Source organism: Suillus fuscotomentosus (assembly GCF_016647785.1).
Source record: "Suillus fuscotomentosus strain FC203 chromosome Unknown F5891scaffold_125, whole genome shotgun sequence".
Taxonomy (NCBI): domain Eukaryota; kingdom Fungi; phylum Basidiomycota; class Agaricomycetes; order Boletales; family Suillaceae; genus Suillus; species Suillus fuscotomentosus.
Genome location: NW_024539637.1, coordinates 1614 through 24052, shown reverse-complemented (window position 1 = coordinate 24052; position 22439 = coordinate 1614). Strand labels below are relative to the sequence as shown.

The following is a 22439-nucleotide window of genomic DNA, read 5'->3' as shown; positions in this document are numbered from 1 at the left end:
GCAACCCTATCTAGTGAACGGCACGACAACGGGAGACTGGAGATTCATTATGTAGAAAGATACAACACTATGTACAATGTTACAGAATTATTACATAGGTACTGTCTTGAATGCATATGTGGAGAAGGACTTTGACAGTGAACATACTTCGCTTGTTTTCGGTCTAGAGCTCATCGCCAGCGCTTTTCGTCTTCTCCCCGCCCCATTTCATACTTTCGGCAGCGCCTTTCACCTTCTCATCAAATCCTTGCTCCTGTACCTTCCTATTGGCACACTCAGCATAATAGCCACCCCTGCCTTTCGCATCATCGCCCTTCTGAGAGCACCAATGCCACGCGCTATCTTTCTTATCCTCCGCGTAAGCACGGGCATCACTAGTCTTCTCGGAAGCGTAGTGCAAATGGCCACTTAGGAGCTAATGAAGAGTCAGTTCAAACGAGGAAACAGTTGCACGTAAACCAACCTCGAGAATTCTGGCCAATCTATCCTCCACCGCGCCAACGCCACTGTTAATGATCTCATTCAGCTTTGTGAAGATTGTCTCAGCACGGTTAGATGTCTGGACCCAGCGGATGCGAGTCTCCTCTGCAATAAATGAACACCAAATAGAGCAGATGAAAATTTAGACACGTACGCAATAACCCGGGTCTATTCGTGGGGAGTGCAGCTTCGCTGACACCACGCTCGCGAAGGTAAGCACGTAAACGAGCATCTGGCCACACGAGATATGCAGCGGTGCGCGCAGAAATGTCATTATATCTAAATAGGATATCAACACATATCAAAGCGTGTCGGAGAAACGATACGCACTGCTTATCGATCAAGTTCACCAACTCATCACGCTTTTTTTGCGCAAAGTTTCTATCATCAGTGTATCCATGTTGAGAAAGCCATTGACGAATGTCTGAATCGTTCCAAGCATCCCATACGCTATCGGAGGCAGAAGCGTAGTTGTCCCTGTAAAGTGATTAGGATCTGGTAGAAGATGAAGGCGCACTACTAACTCGACCATTTTTAACAGTTCATCACGTTTCTTTTGTGCGTCACTATCGAGGAGACCATGCTTGACGAGCCAAGACTTCAATTCACTGTCAGACCAAACACTCCAAACCTTGTCGGGTGAGGAGTAATAATACTTCTTCATCTCCCCAAGTAAGGTGGAGCGCGATGCAGTATCGGAAGGTGAAAGAAGGTTATGCGAAATCAGCCATTCGCGCTTCAAAAGATGTCAAGGGAGTCCACAACTTTGAAGCGGTTATATACATACCATATACGAGTCGCTCCAGACGTTCCATACTGGCTCCACAGCTGTACGACAATAGTCGTTGGCGAGTTTGGTGAGCTCGGCATGGGTGCTAGCCTTTCTAGCTTCAACCACTCCGTGATATTCGAGCCAAGATCTGAGATGGTTATCATCCCAAGCTGAGTATACATAGTCCCTGCTGTCGTCGAAAGCACGACCGACATCATGGGTAGCCTGAGCTACGATGCTGCTCGCGCTTTTGGATGCGTGGTATAACGTATCTGTAGCATCGGAGTATGCAGAAGTGGCGGTTTCAGATGCAAGGGAAGAGTAGTATGATGCAGCATTGGTAAAGGAGCGATGCTTCTGTTTAGCAAGCAAAAGAAGCTGTTCACGGGGTCCAGAGGGTGCTACCACGCCATGCTCGAGCAAAAATGCTCTCAATTTGCTCTCGTCCCAGGTGTCGAAGGAATTCTCCTGCAAGTCCTGGAATGCGTGCTGAGCACGAGTATATCTATCATAGCTCCATTGCCTGCCTGCGTCAGCGTATGCACGAGACTGTTCAGCAAACGATGGGGGTGGAGGAGGGGGAGAAGCCCAGTTCGCCGCTACGAGGTCGTGGAGCTGAGATTGATCAAAATGAGAGGGGACCTTAATGTGGTGGTCTTCAAGCCAGGAGTGCAAATCGGAATGGGACCATTTGTCGTATTCAGGCTCAGAGCCAAACCAGCTCGATGCGTATGCTGAAGCGATGAGGAGAATAACATAGACAGAACGCCTAAAGTGCATGTTTGTGTTGAAGGAGGAGCAGAGAGGATAATGGAGGAGCACGTACTTATAGGAGCTCTGATTGAGATGACGTCAGTAACACCAAGTTCATGACACATTGGGCTCCAAATAAAACGGGACCAACCTTTACTAGTGCAATTTCAATCAAATTCTTCACGACCATTCTCTTCGCAGACTTGAACCAGAGCGATGACATGTGACAAGCCGCCGCATCAAGGGATCACAAGTTTACTTTTCACTAGGGTTCGCTCGGCCCTGCCGACCTTCACCTTGCTCCGTGGCATGCGGTTTTTCTCGGTGGCTTGTTCGTCGGGGGAGTAGACACCATATAGACTCATTCGATGCAGCAAGCGCTATGAGAAAACCACATCGAATATTGAATGTCAAAGGGTGTGTACAAACAACAGCTAGGCGTTGATAGTACAACCCCAGTTTGGGATGAGAAATAATCACGTGATCACATATGCGGAGCAACATTGGTGCCTCATGGCCTGGTCAACTCTAAAATGTCGTTGTCAATGTGGACTTGACCTTACGGCCATCCTTTCGTAAATTACTTACGCGGACCCTAAACTGTAGAGACTAGATACTGCGTAAGCCCTCAGCGTGGTGGAACAAGCTGAATTGAATACCTAGATACTGCATAAGCCTAAGCTGTAATCAGTATCTAGCGGCGGACCGAACAATTATAAAAGGCTTACCCTCAGCGTGGTGGAACAAGCTCAGGGAAGGTGAGAATGAGAAGCGGTATATACATGGTTCGAATTCCAAACTTCAACTCCGCTGATCGTGTCGTCATCGAGCATAGCACTAATACTCCTCCTCGACGCGATAAGCAATCACACTCCTCCTCGATTTCTCACTGTAAACCCAGGCATGACCGGAGACGTTCGAAGTCTTTTCGAGCAAGGGCCTTTGTGAATATATCAGCAGCATTGTTGAGCGATTTAACGTAGGATAGTTTTAGCTGGCCACGGTTGACTGCGCTCGCGAATGGAATGAACGGCGATGTCGATGTGTTTAACTTTCGAATGATATGAGGCGTCCTCTGAGAGTGTAATGCCTCCAGTGTTATCGCAGAGTAAGGGCGTTGCTGATGGTTGGGCGAAGTTGAGTTCAAGGAGCAATGTTCATAGCCAGGTAAGCTCTTTCGCGGCATCGGACGCTGCAACGTACTCGGCCTCGCACGTAGACAGGGAAACTGTCTTCTGCTGTCTTGCACTCCAGGTTACCATCCCGCTCCCCAAGGTAAAGCAGTATCCGCTGACCGAACGACGAGTGTCGGGGCAGTTCACGAAATCACTATCAGTGAACCCAAGGAGATGCGTGGGATGTTCACCGCCGAGAACCAGCTTCAGCGTCCGAGTGCCTTTGAGATACCGTGCAACCCGTTTGGCAGCTTCCCAATGGACAGGACCATAGCAGTCGAGATGTCGACACAACTGTTGAACGGCGTGAGCGATGTCGGGACAGGTGCCTATGGCAAGATACATCAAGGAGCCGATGAGCGAACGGTACGGCGTGCGAGCCATAAGTTCGCGTTGCGCATCTGTATTGGGCGAGTGGGTTCGGCGTGAGAGATGGAGTCCCGTTTCCATTGGTGTCGACACAGGCATAGCGGTCGTTAAGCCGAACTGGGCGATAATCCGGTCAATTAGAGCTGTCTGCGAAAGGTTGATGGTGCGGTTCGGCCGGTCACGTTCGAGTGCGATTCCCAAGCAGAATCGTGCTTCACCTAGGTCAGATACAGACCATTTAGTGCGCAGTTCAGCCTTAAACTTCGTTATGGCGGACTTGGTGCTTCCTACAGTGAGAAAATCGTCGACATGAACTGCGACGAGGAGAATGCCATCGGGAGTACTGTGATAGTATATGCAGTGCTCGCATTTGAGGCGAGTAAATCCCCAGGCAAGCATTGCGTCATTCATCAGTGCGATTCCAAATGAGCCCTCCCTGTTTCATCCCGTACAGGCCTTTCTGGAGTTCCCAGACCCAGTCCTCCTTGCCAGCTTCAAGGAAGCCCTCTGGTTGGTGCATATAACAAACTTCGTCAGCTTCCAGTAGACCGTGAAGGAACACAGTTTTGATATCCAGTTGGTCGATCTCCCAATCTAAGGCAGCGCCGAGGTGGGTCAGAATTCGGAAAGACTCGAGTCGCGCTGTAGGTGCCGAAGTCTTCGTGTAGTCCTGTCCCCAGATGGCAGAGTATCCTCGACAAACATAACAAGCTTTGAAACGGGACGCGTTGCCATGCTGGTCACGCTTAAGCTTGAAGACAGGCCGGCCGCGCATGATTTTTCGACCGGGTGGAATCGCCGTACAGGGCACCAGCTTATAGACGCCAAGTTCACGCAGTGAGTCGAATTCTTCTTTGAGTGCAGCGGTCCATTGGGCTGCATGTTCGGAGCCCATAGCTTCGGCATAAGTGGAAGGGTCGTCTGGGAACTCGTGTTCCAAGGTATCAGGCATGGCCGCAAATGCGGCAGCCAGAGAAGCTAACCCCTCTTCAGTTGAGAGAGCTGGTGAGGCTCCATTGTTGGGAGGATTCCCGGCAGATATAGCTCGCAGACGATCAGCAGCCGAGAGAGTTTCAAGGACGGCCCTCTGTGTAGGCGACACATATGGCTTACCATCCATTGCACAGCGGCATTCTGATGGCACGGCAGCACGCGTCAAGCGGCGTGGGGGTATGATGGGTGGAGCTGGAGGTTGCATAGCGTTAGTCGGAGGAGCGTCGACATCTTGGACTTCTTCGATAGAGACGGACGAGAGTCGAGGTGGTGTTATTGGGGGTGTTGAGGCTGGTGTTGATAGTGGGTATGGTGCAGAAGTCCCGTTCTCATGTGACTCTATGAATGAGACGTTGTAAGAAACAAAAACCTTGTGAGTCGTGCGATGATAACACCGATAAGTCTTGAGTCGAGCCCATAGCCGATTAGCACACATTCAACAGACCGACTATAAACCTTAGGATTATGGCGGTTCTGAATCAGAACAAAGGCTCTACAGCCGATTTCACGCAGGTGGGACAGGTCCAGTTTGCGACCGTACCAACGCTCGAATGGGGTGTGGCCGTCCTGTGATGCCACGGGAGTACGGTTAGATAAGTAACACGCAGTTAGGACGAATTCGTCCCAACGATTGACGGGCACATTGCAGGCGGAGCGCATCGTGCGTGCCTTACCCATAAGAGTACAATGCAGCCGCTCAACGCGACCGTTCTGTGCTGAAGTGTGGGGTGCGGTAAACTGATGTTGAGATCCGTGAGAGAGGAGCCATTCCCTCATGGATTCAGATCTAAGTTCACCATTATCGGAACGAAACATGCCGACCTTGGTGTTCGTTTCAACTTCGCGAGCGAGAGTCCATGCTCGAAGTGCCGGGAACGCGTCAGACTTAGCAGCAAGGGGGATAGACCACGCGTAGGAAGAATGATCATCGATAATATCCATGAGGTATTTATTACCGGCAGCAGACACTGTATCTGGGTGCTCCATCAAGTCCACGTGCACGATACTCAATCTCCTCTCTGATTTAAGCCCTTGATGTGTTTTCAGGGACGTTAGTCCGTGTCTGCTTGCCAAGTATGCAATCGTCACACTTGGGTGGAATGGGAGAGAGATTAACGGGCATACCGGATGCGTTACCGGAACGTGCGAGGTCGTAGATGGCGCGGTAGTTCGCATGGCCGAGACGATGATGCCAGGATTGCAGAGTAGGCTTCTGGTGAGCCATGTACGCGTGTTCCGCGGAAAGCTGCCCCCCTGACAAGGCATAGAGGCGGCGGGAGGTAAGCGTGCCGGATAACATGCGATTGCCGTTCCTAGACTGAACCCAGCAGTTCGTAGCGTCGAAGGAAGCGATGCAGCGATGCACTGAGCAGAGTGCGGACACCGAGATAAGGCGCACCATCGCTCCGGGGATAAAAAGAACATTGTCCAGGGTGATATGGATGCCTCTGGCAACAATGAGGCGCAGAGTGCCTATGCCGACAGCCTGCACAGACGATCCTCCAACACCATTGACAGTGCACGGGGGAATGGGTCGCAGGTTGAAGAAGTTGCCCTCGTCGTTGCTGATGTGCACAGAAGCACCACTATCAAGGAATAGAGGTACTACCGAGGGGTCGACGATAGTGTGTTTGCGTTGGTTGGGCGCCTTATAGGTGATGCCGGCAAAGTTGACTGGACTGAGTGTTGGAATGCCAGTCAAGGCTGGTGGTGAGGGTGTCGACGGCCGCGAGAAGAGTGGTGTATTCATCCTCTTCAGCATCAGAGAGCTCTCGAATGAATGCTGGCGTGATAGTGTCGCTGGCGAGGCCAGCGAATTCTGTAGAGGGGGCAGGAGCTTCAGGTGGCTCGGATGACGTGGCAACATAGATGGCCTCATGACTTTCGCTGTCAAGTAAGTAAGCCCTACCATGGGTGTCGTAATGCAGACCCCCAGGTTTGCCGGTGGCTGCAGTGGGCTTAGGAGCGGCACTTTTGCTCGCAGAGGGTGCTTTAGTGTCATGAGCTGCACGTCTGCGCGCAAGGACCTCATCCCTTTTGCCCTCCATGGCTCCCCCTCTGCCGAAGCAGTCCTTCGTCGGGTGGCTGGTGTTGCCGCAGTTGCCACAAGGTGAGCGCTCGCGATGCTCGCGGTGATTCCCCCCCTTACTGGTGGTAGCCAGGGCAACGTCTCCAATTTTGGATTTCGCAGTGTTGAGCAATTGTTGCTTGACGTCAAGGCGGGAATGGATATTAGATGGTCCATATGGGGTGCTGGACGTACTGGTGGCAAGGGCATCGGCGATGTGGTTGCGGACGTGAGGAAGATCCTCGGCCATGGCGTTAAGCATCATGATCGTGAGGAAATCATCCTCTTTGGGGATACCAATCACGTAGATGTGACGAACGAGGTCGTGAAGGGTAGTACTAGTAGTAGAGAGTCATTCTGAGCGAATATACTTGACAGCCAGAGCTTGCTGGATGAGTAAGATTTGGGCGATGGGCCCAACCTTTTCGTGACAGGGACTTGAGAGCGTCCCAGGCTAGGTAAGCGTTCATGAAGCCACATAGGAACTCGTTTTCCTCGGAGCTGGAACGCGTACGCATGGCGGCCACGATGCATAGGTTTTTGAGATCCCAGTGACCCGCACTGGATGGGTCCAGGGATGGGTCAGGGCGGGTGACAAGGCCTAAGATGTATCCTCCTCCGTGTTTAAGGAGGAGGTAATTCTGCATATGATCGGACCAAACCCCCCAATTATTCTTGCTCCGGTCCAAGACTTCGATCTTGTCTAAGTCGGTCTGGCTGAGCGTAATGGTGGTGACGGATGCATGAAGTGGGGACATGGTGGCCGCAGGCACTATGGCTGTTGGCGGACTAAGAGTGGCGGCTTTAGTGCCGGAGCTACGAGAGCGTGTATGCGCAGTTGAAGGCATGAGGTTAAGGGGCGGGAAATAAGCAAAGGGCGGCGCGCGAGTATATATACCTGCGGTCGACGTCAATTGAATCTCCTCGACCTAAGAAGGAAAGGGTTAAACTGTCTCAGTGACATCGATAGAAGTTTGATAGAGGTTTGATAAGGTCCCCAAGGGTTTAATAACCCGGCGAGTTCGTTCCGGAGGTCCACTGTTGTATCTAAGTAGGTAATTCCGCTCCTCGATTTACGAGAGAGCAGGGCTCATAACCTGTAGAGACTAGATACTGCATAAGCCCTCAGCGTGGTGGAACAAGCTGAATTGAATACCTAGATACTGCATAAGCCTAAGCTGTAATCAGTATCTAGCGGCGGACCGAACAATTATAAAAGGCTTACCCTCAGCGTGGTGGAACAAGCTCAGGGAAGGTGAGAATGAGAAGCGGTATATACATGGTTCGAATTCCAAACTTCAACTCCGCTGATCGCATCGTCATCGAGCATAGCACTAATATAAACCTTTCCTGATTTGGCCGCTACCGTGTCGGTCAAAAAACTACTCAAAAGTTGCCCGAGCAAAACAGACACCTAAGGTTTAGCAGGACATTTAACAATAAACATGAAGATGCTTAATATTATTACTACTACATGGGAATGACAACAACATTTTAGAATTGACCAGGCCTATTACAGAGTCTAGTTGGTATCAATATCGAGCCTACATTCTATTTTAAGGGTAGGAATGATGGCAGTAAAATTGCCCTGCTGCTCCGGCAGTGGTATCACTACAGTGTCGAACATCAGGATCTCCAGGGGACATTTCAACCATCTTAGAAACATCAGCAACTCTTCATGGGGGGACGACAACAATCCATAGCGAATTTCGAGGGTGCGCAACTTGGGGAGTGTGAGTGCTTTGAACAGTATAGGGAGTGGGTTAAATTGGAAGTGCCCGGGACAAATGATGCACAAGGATCGAAGATTCGTATGTGTAACCCTCATGCACTGAACATGAGTATCCATGGACACTGGTTGACTTAAGATAAGCTCGCACGAGGAGAGGTTGGGACATAGAAAGAGGAAATGGAACACATTTCGTGGACGAATGGCGATCTCAACGTGTGTAAGGTGGGTCCATACAGGATTGAGAGAATATAAACAGTCCAGGCCAAATATCCGGTCTATGATCTTGAGACTACGCACAGTGGATGGTAGCTGTGAGAGAGATTGTGCAATGGCTGAAGCATCGAACCAGTCGCCAAAGCACACAGTAAGCTCTTGAAGTCCTGCAGGGAGGTCTTCTAGCAAATGTTCTGGTTCAACGTCGTCCCAGAATACAATATCAAGAGATGAGACTCGGGTCATGTAAGGTTGAACAAGCTGTCGTAATTTAGCCGTCCCACCTTTGGCGTATCCAGGGCAGAGTTGTAATGAGAGTGGATCATCTTGTGATCGCTTGAGCCATGAATCATAGTAGAAAACTGACTGCTTCCACTCGGTGCAGTCATTGTCGAGGTCAAACGAGAGTTTGCACCACAAGTTGGCCATGCCCTCAGCAATGTCCCTTCATCGGCGGCATACTCTGGCCAACTGCATGGGAGACGGGCTTGATCTGTGGCTCAGATGATCGCTGTCCATAAGATAGTAGTCAAAAATCTTGGACAAAACTTTAGTTGGAAAGCCCTCGAGAGCCAATCGAAGTCCCTTGTCCAGGTTCGCCGACTCAATGATTTTGTCCTGCTTTTTCGCAAGCTGCTGGCCAAGGTCTTTTGTTTTATCCATGACAGTATGCGCGAGGTCCAAGGTCTCGTGCGAGACCGTGTCCAACTCTTGATGTCGTTCAGTAATAATGGTATTGATTTCCTGGTCTTTGAGCTCCAGGGCAGAGCAACTAAACTTTCACGACCTGCAATACGGGGTACCAACGCCTGGGATCTTGTCATCATCAATATGGCGTCAGTTCTGATACATCTGAAATAGAGAATGAATAAACAGACTGGTATGACCACTCGTGAATGCATCAGCTAAAATGATTGATGATTGTCACAACACCAGTACTGGTAATTTGCGGAATTGATCACTCACTATATTTTGTGGTGTATCTGGGACGTCGACTCCCCAGTTTGCTGTCATCTTATGGACTTTCTGCATGTTGTTTGCTAGAGGCGAGTTGAGAGAAAAGATTTAAGTATGTTCAAGGGTGACAAAGATCTTAGACGGTGAAATGCACAAAGCCATCCTTGCTGATCTTTGATGTTCTGTGTTTTAGACAACACAACACATGGAGAATAAGCAACAAAGACCCGGACAATAATGCATAATGATGCATGACATTGCATTGGAACTTGGAACATTGTTTGAACTGAGTCGCAGCCACGTGCATGGATTATGTGTACTGCCGACTCCCACAATAAATGGTAACTGTACCAACGACAATCCTTTCTCTAGTGTTGAGTACATTCCTCACTGGATAGTTAATCTACATTGAGGTACTCAGGTACCTGTGCTTGGCCTAGAGTTCATATTCATATGTATAGGCCTCATTCATTCCACCATGATTCTGCCTCGAATCACTTTACGAGAGCGAGGACAATGGGATGACCTTGTCAATAGAAAGGCCAGGCATGTGGTGGACCCAGTCACATCATGCATGTATCAAGACTAAGAGTGCAGCCCTTGATAGTTGCTTTTGACATAAGTATTGGAAATTGAGCAATTTGGAAAATGACACAGCTGCCGGTATACTAGCTAGGATATCGCACCGAGTAAATGTGGTGTCTCTGTAGGCATGGTGGTTGGTCGTAACAGCTACATCTCAGCCAAAGACAATTTTGGACCAGACACTGAGAATAAAATCAAGCGTGAACCAGCTTTCGTCGAGGGTTAGCGGCATAAGAGGACATGCAGGAAACTACTGAACTGAACAAAGACAAGTTTGCCAAGTACTTGAGGCATTCGAGGGCCGCTGGCGCCATTACAAACATGTATACTGCTGTATCAGCACTCTTTCTAGAGACGCGAGGTTTTAATGCTTCCACCTGGCTTGCGGCTGTCTTGCCATCATGCAAGGTCTGATTTTGGAAGACTAGGCCTACCATGTACTTTTATACGGTGTATAAACCTGGAGCAAGTCTTTTACAAAAAATTCCAAATCTTCGTACCAGCCACTACAAGCTTTATTTGAGTCAACAGTAACTCCTGCACTGGCACCTACTGGCACTATCCAATATGATACATCTCCACTCCCGGAAAATCAATCCTCATTTACTTGCGCTCACTTCTGGTGATCAAGTTGGCGGTACTCATCACCTCAGCGTGAACAACTGATCGTCGCAGAATCCCATGTGGGAGTCTAATGGCATATTTCGCCCGTTTTTTGGGGTCGGGAGTCAGAAGTGTGTTTCCTGCACCAACTGCTGCACAGGTGAGCTATGTGTGCATTTCCATTCCTTCCTCATGATCATGGGGAGCTTATTATCTATGAGCCCCCAACAGATCCATTAGAGAAGTAGAAGTAGCTTCCAAGATCGCAGAGTAGTAAGTGTTGTTTACGATTCGAAATAATGCATATACCCTGACGAATGACCCAGTCATTTGTTCATTTGTTCGCCCCAAACAGATGTTGAGACAATCCACTGGCGAATCTGTGGCACCAAACATTCTTCTTGGACGATTCATGTCTTGCTACTAGTGAGTCACTACCCAAAGAGAAACTCTTTGGAGTTTTATCTGTTCCTGGCTCATGTGTTCTTCAGATACAAATACTTACCTATCATGACCTTTGTATGGGTGGCGAGACTGCGGAGGTGAATTATATTGTATCATTTCAATCACAAAAGGGTACTGATTTGTGCATGTATTAACACATTTCTGTCAGGAATATTCAACGTTGCACAATGATGCATCAGGAGATGGCTGACTGACCACTATGCCACCCTTTCCGCTGCTTCCCATATAACAACCACTTCACTGGATTATGGTGTTGTTGTTATATTCGCCTGCTGGAGTAAGCTCATTCGATTTAGGTTGACTGCAATCATTGCCCACTGTAATGTTCTCACCTCTGGTGCCCTTCTTTCTTGATACCCTTCCTACATATGCAATTTGGATTGACCAGGCACCCAAAATGAGGAAAATCACACTCATCACATGCCCGTGCATGCTGAACCAGGGTTCTTTCCAGAAGTAGAAGCTACGATAAAGGCCACTGAAGGAGTTAAGTACTCCCGTCGTAACTGGAATCATAAGAACATCAGCAGCCGCTCTTTTGGTTTAGCATGAACAGCTCACCAAAACTGTAAGTCACAGACGGAACTGATCAGTCGGAAAAGCGTTAAAGTATCCAATGCAGGACAATGTGTACTATATCCTCCCCGCTCTGCCTAGTTTTCCATTGCTTGGACTCAAGGCTTCGCGGAACTGTGCTCGCGCTTTCGAACCCCACTCGGAAATACTGCTTCCGGCCTGCTTCGGTGCTACTAGTCGAAGACAGCACCAATAGCATCTGACAAAAAACATGCATGCGAGAAATATGGTCCTCGCCCCAAGCATGTACATGGCAACATAGTCGGCATATGGCGTCAGTACCGGAATGGTTGAGCCAAGATAGATAAAAATGACTGCGATGCTGGCTCGCAAATTTTAGATCGTCGTAGTCAAGAAGAAATTCACAATTCACCAGAAACCATTGATAATATTAGAACTGTCAAGGAGTAGCGGTCAGTTTCATATCACAAATCCTTTCTACGAGCTGATTGCTTACAGGAGAATGATACCAGTACTGATGACTTGCAACACTTTCTTGACAGTCAACTTCTCAGTCGGCGATGGAGGACGCTCAGGCAAGTTTGACATGATACTGTTCGATTTTACTGGTAAAGGTGAAAAATGATGCTAGTATCGGGACTGAGTGGCATACTTATACACACCGCCAGCTGCTGAGGCATTGGAGAGTAGCCTCACTGAGCCGATGTGAATGCTATTCTGGCCATCAATGCTGCGGACTCACGATGTCACGTGTTCAGGTACAACGCATAATTCGTAACAGCAGTGCTTCGTCTTGTCTGACATGGGACAAAAATACATATCCTCTACTTGTTTCCTCTCATGCCCAAGATGCAACTTGAAGTCACGAATCCAATTGTTGCTACTATACATCACCTGTATGTCCACTGTACTCAATGAACTACCTCTGGGTGAGCTGATTTTTGATGCATGTAGCCTGCATGCTGCGGCAATGCTTTGGTGAAGATCTTCCATGAAGAACTGTGAAGATGACTTGCTTGTAACTTCTGACTATGCAAGCTTGCTGTAGCATGGGGACCTGCACCTTGCTCATACAGAGCCTGAAATTAGATACTGTGTGTTCTATACTGGAGCACATGCAATTGTGATGGACCCTCTTGGGCTGTTGCCTCAAGGAGTGCTTATCAAAGTGCTCTTGTGAAGAAGAATATCAATGAAGCAGCAGTCAAGTGCAGGAACCATGCAAATGGAGGGCATTTGGGAAAATGAGAAGCCCCAAGGAGTTTCTGAGAATGTAGATTTGTTAGTCTGATCAATGTGTGGAGCCTTTGCAGAAGCTGGTCTGTCTGCTGGTGAGTGTTGCTTCAAGGGCAAGTTCTATGACTTCCAAGTCCATCCTAGTTCAGAATAGGCACTGAGACTACACCTATATTCCTCGAAACAATAAACTTGCATAGGCTGTTGACTACTGGAATGCATCAGGAAACCCTACAATGCTTAATTTGCCCTTGAACAGACTTCTTTATACTTGAGTATTGTTAAAATTTTCAACTGAAATGTATTCAGAAAAATGTTAAGGTACAGTACACTTTATCATAATGCATAACGTCGGGACCCCTCCCAGGCTATGCATTATCACCCCTTATACATAACCGGGTTGTGTGACATATGTGACACATTGTGATGCCGTGTGACCTCCCTCAAGAGTGTGACAGCGGAGAGCAGTGCAGAACATATCATTCTCTATTTACCGAAGTATGAATCTATTGTTGTCTGCTTTGCTCCATGAATTTCCTCTCTGCGCACACAAGCCCTAAATGCCCACAGCCATTTTGAGAGATCAAATGAGAGCTCGAGTTCACCAAATTAAAGGCAAGCATCTTTGAGTTGCTGGCACAGCATGAAAACTTGCATGAAAGTGTACTCTGGTATCACATTTTTGTCTTTGTCGCTGTCCTCACTATCTGAATTCACCTCCACGATATCCCCCCTTTCAATTGCCATTTGTCTTTGAACTTCTTCGACAATCTCATTGTCCCCACCTGGAAACTCGTAACCATGATCACCAATTTCCCTCTCTTCAATAGGGTCCAAAAGCTCTTTGATTGTGGGTGGCTCGCCAAAAATTCAGTTATGAGACTTCAGACCACCAACTGAATCCATGAGGTCAATCTCGAGGGTTGTAACTTGGGTGGGTATCTTTGGATGTGCAGGAATCTGGATCTTGAGGCCAGTTCATTGAGATGCAGTAGCAGCTAGTGTATCAACAGCTTCGAGTGCAGTAGCTATGTCACCCTCAGCATCCATAACTGCTTTCAAAGCAGGCCTCCAATCCGTGTCAACGTAGCGATCAGTGAGGTGTTGTTCCAGGCGAGTTTCTGCTTCAGGCAGAGACATCTCACTGGAGGCAAATTCCTGAACAATTTGCCATGCTACAGGGTCATTATGGGGGCTACCGTTACCTGCGCTTGTTGGAATGGATGAGTTGTCCCTACTTGTAGATGAGATCTTTGTAATTAATAACAAATGATGTGTGTGCTCATGGTTGAATTGCAGTATGATTCCAACAATGTTTGATGGTTGTTGAAGTTACGATATTCCATGCTTCCTTCGCCATCATCATGGCTTCGAGAAGATTGATTTTATAAATTTCCCGTTCACTAGCATCATCAAGTTCAATGGCATGAGCACAAAAATTGCGCTGGTAGCCAGCTTTAAAGCAGCGGATGATGCCAGCATCACATGGCTGGACAAAAGGTGTCATATTTGGCTCGAAATATTTGAGCTTGATGTTTGAAGGTTCATAGGGGATTTTGTGGGCAGAGAAGTTGTCTACAAATAGGCAGATCTTCCAATTCTCCCGCTTCATTTGGAGATCAAGTTTTTTAACCCATCTGAATTCTCGTAAGTAACATAGTGAATCAATTCACACATGACTTACTCCTCAAAGAGTATGGTTGTCATCCAAGCTTTTTATTGTTTCATTAGTAGAAACCACATTGCTCAGGTGTTTGTTTCTTGAAGCACCGAGGCTTCCTTGCCCTTCCAATGAAAAATAGCTTAAGTTTCTTGCTACCATCAGCATTACAGGCGAGGCCAACTGATATGTGAAATTTGTCCTTCTTCCTGCCACTCATCTGTTTCATTGCGAGTCCATGATCTGGAGGTGCGCTTGTCATTGAATACAAGTGAGTTGTCAGCAATTTGCAAGACTAAAATGGCAGCTTACAAGGGAAAGAAATTGGTCTCGTCAAAGTTCCAGCAGTCCTTGGGAGCGTATTTAGCCAAAGTATTTTGGCATTGAATGTGTTCAGCTGCAACATCATCAAGATTCACTGATCCTGCTTCACCATGCTGGCGATGCTCTCATATTTTGTACGCTTGACAAAAGGAAGCCATCCAACCATCTCCCAACAGCCTCTCTTCCTCTGGCACATCAAATTCTTCCTCAAACTTTGCTCACTTGGCTCGTAGCATTGGCCCATTCACCATATCTCCCTTTATCTCCATATGTTTGACCCATGTGATCAAGGCCCGCTCTACATCTGGCCTTGTTACAACATGAGGATGTTTGATGATAAAGCGCTCGGATTAGAGTTGACTTGTGCTTCTAACTCTGGCCATCATTTCAGGGCACAGGATAAAGCTGATTGACTAAAGGCCAAAGCCCCTGTGAGTTCTTTTTCGAAGTGTAAAACAATTTTGGCTTGTGACTGATGGGGATGGGTATCAATGTATGCGAAGACAGCGAGCCAGTCATTTAAGGTGAGATTTTTTCGAGTTGTGACCTTATGAGGTTTGGCTGAGGTAGCAGGTGCATCTTTATTTGTTGTGACTGTCTGCAAGCGCTGCTTGTAGGGAGCTGGCTTCTCCCGCAGTTTGCGGGTCTTATCAGGCATGCAAGAGGAGAACAAAGACAAATTTTGACACCACTATGCACTTTTAGATAGTCTAAACTACATTAGTATAGGTGCTGACAGTGACCAATGCTGACCCAAACACGACCTGATGTGTTACCAAGGCTCCTCATAATGCATAAATCAGCCCGGAGGCTTATGCATTATGCATTATGTGTTTTGCATGCATATTGCCCGCATCCCACAATAGGACCTATCCAAAGGTGATGCATTATGATAAAGTGTACTGTATATGAATACATATGTCCCATTATATGTCACACCAAAAAGATATAAGATGTGCTAGGCTAATGATGTGGGAGAGCAAACCAGTATCAAGCTAAGTGAGTTAGTAAGTTGATGTTGATTCAGGAGATTCCTGACACCCACATCAGTGGGAGAGGGCTTTGTTGACCTTAAATATTTTTCCATCTGGCTGAAAATATTATCATTCTGTGAGCTCAGTGGATGTGCATCCAATACTCACCTCTTTTGGATACAGAAATCTGTGCACATAAATTGCATTTCAAGAGTGAGAGCAGCAGCTGTCTAAAAATTGAAAGTTAGGGAACAGGTGAAGATTCAGACTAGTAACTGTTACTGTTACAGTTCTACCTCTTACCTTTCACTACTTCACCATTTCACATTTCACTTATTCACAGAACATTCCATCACATTCTACCTAATTCCATCGACATCACATCATATGACTCTTACTACGATTATTACCATTGGACGATTACCATTCCAGCTCCGCTCTAATCCTTACTTATATAGTTAGTAGCTTACATGTATATGTTCTCTATCTTGACCTTAGCAATCTACTCTTATAAGCCTACAATGGTAGCCTAGGGGGATTCATTGTTAACTGTAACAGTTACAGGTAACATTGCTTACATCAGTCCCTGCTGTAGCACTTGAGCTTGTGCTAGGCTCGTATTCAGCTATTTCACACATCATGTCAAATACCCATTGCACAATAATCACTTCCTGATGTGATTTGACACTTATCTGATGTAACCCAATACTTTGACTAGCAGACCTAACATTTCAGCCACATTGGACCTAATATTTTCCTGTGCACTTGTCCTCTCCATGTCCTGTCCTGTCTTGCTAGCCCCACTAGGTGCATAATTAATTATTTTGCACATTACTCACATTGTAGCCAGTGCTATTACATGTTTTCCCATAGTCCACAGCACCTCATGTTTATTTACATGTACATTGGACCTGATGTAGAAACTACAACACAGCGAGGTGCGAATGAGGCTCCTGACTGTATCTGTAAATGTTGTAAGGTCGCACGTTGCCTAGTCTGCTATACAGTGGCTCAAAAAAGTGTCTCAATGTTTGTTGGTTTTCATGTAATTGCTTTCTTATGAGTCAGGGTGTGGGAATCTGACTATGCTTTAGGGAAGTGTCAGAAGGGTCCACCTCCCAGCTATATTTATGTTCCCTATAGCGTGGGAGGCCGACACTACCATGTGAAGATATAGACATTTTGGTTTGATGACTCATTGAGACACTTTTTTGACTTTAATTTTTTTTAGATAAATCAGACCACCTAGACAAAATATCATTACTAAATATTTCAAAAAATGGTGTCATATTAATTATATGGTCTGATTTTAATATCTGACATTTATATAAGTACAAGCTAAACCATGAAATCCTTCATAATCCTCATGAAGTCTATCTCTCCTGCTCAAAAGGATAATATCCTTGTTCTTACCTCCTCGGATCTATCTACTAGACAGATTACTTCCAAAACTGGTCTTAGCAGGGCTACTATTGCTAGAATCATCAAGAAGTCTATTCCAAACAAAGAAAATATCAATATGGGACGTCCCTCTAAGCTCACCCCTCATGACAAAAGAGCTATTGTCTATTCTATTCTATCTGGAGAAGCTTCAAATGCTGTTCAAGCCACCAAACTCATTAATTCCATCATCCCCTCCACTGTCTCCACCCAAACAGTAAGAAATACTCTCAAGGCAGCTAACCTGAAAGCTGTAACCAAGAAGAAGAAACCACTTCTTTCACCAGCTCATAGGAAGAAGAGACTAGCCTTTGCTCTAAAGCATTAACACTGGACTATTGAGGACTGGAAGAGGGTTATTTGGTCAGATGAGACCAAAATCAATAGACTAGGGTCAGATGGTCAGGAATATGTATGGAAAAAGGCAGGAGAACCACTAGGAGAAAGAGAGGTGAAAGGCACACTAAAGTTTGAAGGGGGAAACTTAATGGTATGGGGCTGTATGGGATGGAATGGAGTGGGGATTTTGTGTGAGGTGGAGGGGAGGATGAATGCAGAGCAGTATGTCTCCATTCTAGAGGAGTGTCTGCTCAGAAGCATGCAGGAGTCAGGTGTTGATGAAGAAGACATCATTTTATAGCAGGACAATGATCCCAAGCATACCTCAAAACTGGCCACCAAATGGTTTGAAGACCATGATATCAATGTTCTATCATGGCCAGCACAGTCTCCAGACCTCAATCCTATTGAACATCTCTGGGAATTACTCAAAAGACTACTTGCTGCCTATCAAGATTCTCCAAAGGGGCTATTTGAACTATGGGAGAGAGTTGTGGTAGAGTGGAAAAGAATTACCAAAGAGGAATGTCAGAGATTGATAGAAAGTATGCCCAGAAGAATAGCAGCAGTGATTAAAGCCAAGGGAGGTAACACAAAGTACTAGAATTATAAAGATTGTATTGGTCAAACTTAAAGTCAAAAAAGTGTCTCAATGAGTCATCAAATTAAAATGTCCATATCTTCACACGGTAGTGTCGGCCTCCCACGCTATAGGGAACATAAATATAGCTGGGATGTGGACCCTTCTGACACCTCCCTAAAGCATAGTCAGATTCCCACACCCTGACTCATAAGAAAGCAATTACATGAAAACCAACAAACATTGAGACACTTTTTTGAGCCACTGTACTTGTGACAACAAGTGCATTTGACCCTAAAGGGGAAGTGAGTGCAGCAAAGATCTAGAAGTATGCGCTAAAGCAAAGCGTGAGAAAGTGCAGGTGCGTACAAGGCACGAAGCTGCGGGAATGCATGAAGCGCGGGAAAGTGTGCGCAGGTATGCGGAAATGAGAGAGACTAAGCTTAAGTGATGATATAATGTAAGACAAGAGATGTGAGATGCAATGTGCCAAAGAATAGATTTCTACTGCAACTTTCTAGGTAGTAAGTGGTAGGTAAAGTGAGAGGTGAAGTATGGTAAGGTGAAAAGTAGCTGGCCAGTAGGTCATGGTATGTACTGCTGGCACTTATATACAGTGGCTCAAAAAAGTGTCCCAATGTTTGTAGCTTTTCATGTAATTGCTATATCATGTGTCAAGCCGTGGGAATATGACTAAGCCATAGGGAGGTGTCGGAAAGGTCTGCTTCTCAGCTTTATTTCGGTTTCCTATACCATGGGAAAATAATGACATTATGTGAAGATATGATCATTTTAATTTGATGACTCATTGGGACACTTTTTTGACTTTGAGTTTAACTAATGTAATCTCTATAATTCTAGTACTTTGTGTGACCTCCTTCTGCCCCAATCACTTCTGCCACTCTTCTAGACATATTCTCTATCAATTTTGGGTATTCCTCTTTGGTATTTTCATCATACTCTGTTGTAACACTGTCTCATAGTTGGAATAGCCCCTATGGTGAATCTTGATATGCTACAAGCAATTTCTTGAGTGATTCTCAGGGGTATTCAATATGGTTGATGTCTTGCATCTATGCTGAACATGATAGAATAGTAATATCATGGTCTGCAAGCTATTGGTGGCTGATTTAGAGGTATACTTAGGGTCATTGTCTTATCACAAAACAGTATTCTCTTCATTAACTCATAACTCCTGCATGCTTCTTAGCAGACACTCCTGTCAAATGAGTGTTTACTACTCTATATTCATCCTCCCCTTTACTTCATAGAAAATTCCTACTCCATTTTATCTCATATAGTTCTATACCATCGAGTTTTCGTCTTGAAACTTAAGTGTTTATTCAACTTTTCTTTATCTTAATGGTTGTGCTATCAATTTTAATACAAATTCCTTGCCATATGATCTCATCCTATTGATTTTAACCTTATATAACTAGATAAACCTCTTTCAGCTATTAGCAGTCCAATATTTGTACTTGAAAGTAGCATCTTGTCTTTTCTGTTTATAGGTTGGAGACAGAAGAATCTGTTTCTCTTGATTATAGCTTCAAAGTGGGCTGTCTTAAGAGTCTGTCTGACTATTTGAGTAGAGATAGTCATAGAGATGATGGAAATAATCAATTTAGTCACCTTTTTAGCATCAGTGGCCTTTCCGATTAGAATATAGTGATTAAGAGATCTTAAGTCTTATAGAGCAACCTTCTAGATTGGCTACCAAATAACTTAAAGACCATGATATTACTATTCTATCATGTTCAGCATAGATGCAAGACATCAACCATATTGAATACCCCTGAGAATCACTCAAGAAATTGCTTGTAGCATATCAAGATTCACCATAGGGGCTATTCCAACTATGAGACAGTGTTACAACAGAGTATGATGAAAATACCAAAGAGGAATACCCAAAATTGATAGAGAATATGTCTAGAAGAGTGGCAGAAGTGATTGGGGCAGAAGGAGGTCACACAAAGTACTAGAATTATAGAGATTACATTAGTTAAACTCAAAGTCAAAAAAGTGTCCCAATGAGTCATCAAATTAAAATGATCATATCTTCACATAATGTCATTATTTTCCCACGGTATAGGAAACCGAAATAAAGCTGAGAAGCAGACCTTTCCGACACCTCCCTATGGCTTAGTCATATTCCCACGGCTTGACACATGATATAGCAATTACATGAAAAGCTACAAACATTGGGACACTTTTTTGAGCCACTGTATGCCTAAGCGCTGTCATGTGGAGCCGAAGCGCTACCGAGTAGATATGTAAAGATATATGTAAGTAAGGGTCCATGATAAAAATAAAGGTGGAATAATATGCAAATGAGAGAAATAGAAATATATGCACTAGAGAACTTGGTGGACAGTGGATGGATGGATCTGGATGGCTGGCGCTATAGGGCGCTCAAGTGTGGGAAAGCATGCGCGCATATACATCGCGAAGCACAGGAAAGCACCTCATATAGGGATAGCTGTGGACAGCACACAGAGTGGTGCTACAAGTTTGTGCAATGAACTCCCTAGTGAAAGGTGCCATATCACACCATGAGAGGCATGAGTCTACACCGAAATATTTGGCCACTACTTTCACCTATAGGTTTCTGGAATTCTATGTACTTACTTATATATTGGACTCCACATAGTATATTCATTATCCAAGTAGGAGGAAGCTGTTTCCCAACACTTTGTGGTCAAACCCAATAAATCGTAGTTCTTAGTTGATATTGCAAAATATTACTGCTCTTTCTATCCAAAATACCTGTCATTATCAATAATCCACATACCACTTGCTTTTCCAATGTTCACTTTCACTATTCCCCATAACCTGCTAAACCTGAACCTGAAACAGACTTATTCCAATAGCTAACCCCTTGGGTTGAACACACTTGTCTTGCAAGTATAGCAGACTAGGCTGTGCAAGGCCACAACACATTTTATATTACTGGTTACTTACTTCATGCAGTGCCCAGAAATTGTTGTATCTCTACAACAAGCTGAAGCCAAGCCCTTCAAATTAGTGTTGCTGCAATGCAGTTTGGAACAGGTTCAAGGTCTGACAGCCTGAACCTGAACCCAAACCTGTTTATGATATCTCAAGGCCATTGAACTCAAACCTTAGCCAATGGTTCAGTCAAGAACTAGTTTTATACGGTGCTGTTTAGGTGAGAACTGGTTCAAACTTTTCTTACTACCAAAAATTGAAAAAAAAATAGGTATTAGAGCTATTTCACATCCAACTGTACTCCATCCACAGCATCATCAAGCCAACATTGTCTCCACACAGCTTCCTTGGCTTCCATCTCAGCTTCACAATGTCTCCTCTCTTTCTTATACTTATTATTTACAATTTGAATATCACCAAAGTTTTCTGGAAGTAAATGTGCACAACATTTGATGTCTGTGAGTCCAGCATCTGAAAATACATGCTCACAAGGCACAGAAGAGCCTTGGATAGGAAGGTAGTTGAGAGCCATTAGAGATACAGGGGTCTGGAGGTCTGGATGAAGTGTGGGAACATTGTTGAACATAGGTCCAGAATACGGAATATAACACTAAGAAAATATTGATGAGCTAATGTTCAAAACATGTTTCAAAGAGGAAGAAATATTAGCTGATTTTGATGCAGTAACTATGAGTTCAAAAGAAGCAGCTAATAGGGATTTAGGATTGACAAAGACAGACCTTCAGAGTGTGTAGAGTTCAAAAAGTGTGCAGACCAGAGTCATGGCAATGATATGGCTAAGATCATTTAAAATGAGTTTCTCAGAAAACCATTCATGATAAAATGTATCATTAACAGGTTTCAAACCTGCATAGTCCAAGAGACACAGATTTTGACTCTAGTGATCACTTGATAATTTCATGTTTAGCAGGTTTTGAACCCACACAGACAGATTTAGATTCTGTTGTATCAACTGCTTGGCTAAGACTAGTTGAATGCACTTCCAATGAACACATTCAAAAGTGAATTCTCAAGGCACAATCTCAGCCTTGATAGATTTGTATTTTTTCCTTATTCCCCAGGTCATTAGGATCAAACTTGAAAGTTTGATGTGTAATCTGCATTTTTTTTCTTCAACCAAGTTGAGACCTTTAGAAAGAATTATATTGTTATTGTACTTATCCTTCTGAGTTTGCATCAAGACTTTGGTCATATATTGAACTCTGTGTCAAAAA

At 45.3% G+C, this 22439-nt stretch overlaps 3 protein-coding genes across 3 annotated transcripts; all 3 read right to left on the bottom strand.

Annotated features, from left to right (window-relative positions):
• Positions 1 to 9: 9 nt before the first annotated feature.
• F5891DRAFT_1069502 (uncharacterized protein) lies at positions 10 to 2427 on the bottom strand. The gene is made up of 6 exons (XM_041363229.1): positions 1268 to 2427; positions 1005 to 1216; positions 811 to 957; positions 635 to 759; positions 464 to 585; positions 10 to 415 (listed from the first exon to the last, which is right to left on the bottom strand). Exons 1-6 carry the CDS (start codon positions 2030 to 2032, stop codon positions 164 to 166), a joined length of 1623 nt encoding a protein of 540 aa, XP_041218164.1. The 5' UTR covers positions 2033 to 2427; the 3' UTR covers positions 10 to 163.
• Positions 2428 to 7856: 5429 nt separating this feature from the next.
• Positions 7857 to 9587, bottom strand: F5891DRAFT_986621 (uncharacterized protein; the record flags this gene model as incomplete). Its single annotated transcript, XM_041377799.1, has 6 exons — positions 7857 to 8024; positions 8116 to 8132; positions 8159 to 8441; positions 8640 to 8891; positions 9018 to 9332; positions 9522 to 9587. The coding sequence occupies 6 exons, from the start codon at positions 9585 to 9587 to the stop codon at positions 7857 to 7859; spliced, it is 1101 nt and encodes a 366-aa protein (XP_041218163.1).
• Positions 9588 to 21589: 12002 nt separating this feature from the next.
• On the bottom strand, positions 21590 to 21757 carry F5891DRAFT_908280 (uncharacterized protein; the record flags this gene model as incomplete). The annotated part of the gene is made up of 1 exon (XM_041373587.1): positions 21590 to 21757. A coding segment is annotated over one exon (168 nt), but the record flags the coding sequence as incomplete, so codon positions are not given.
• Positions 21758 to 22439: the final 682 nt, after the last annotated feature.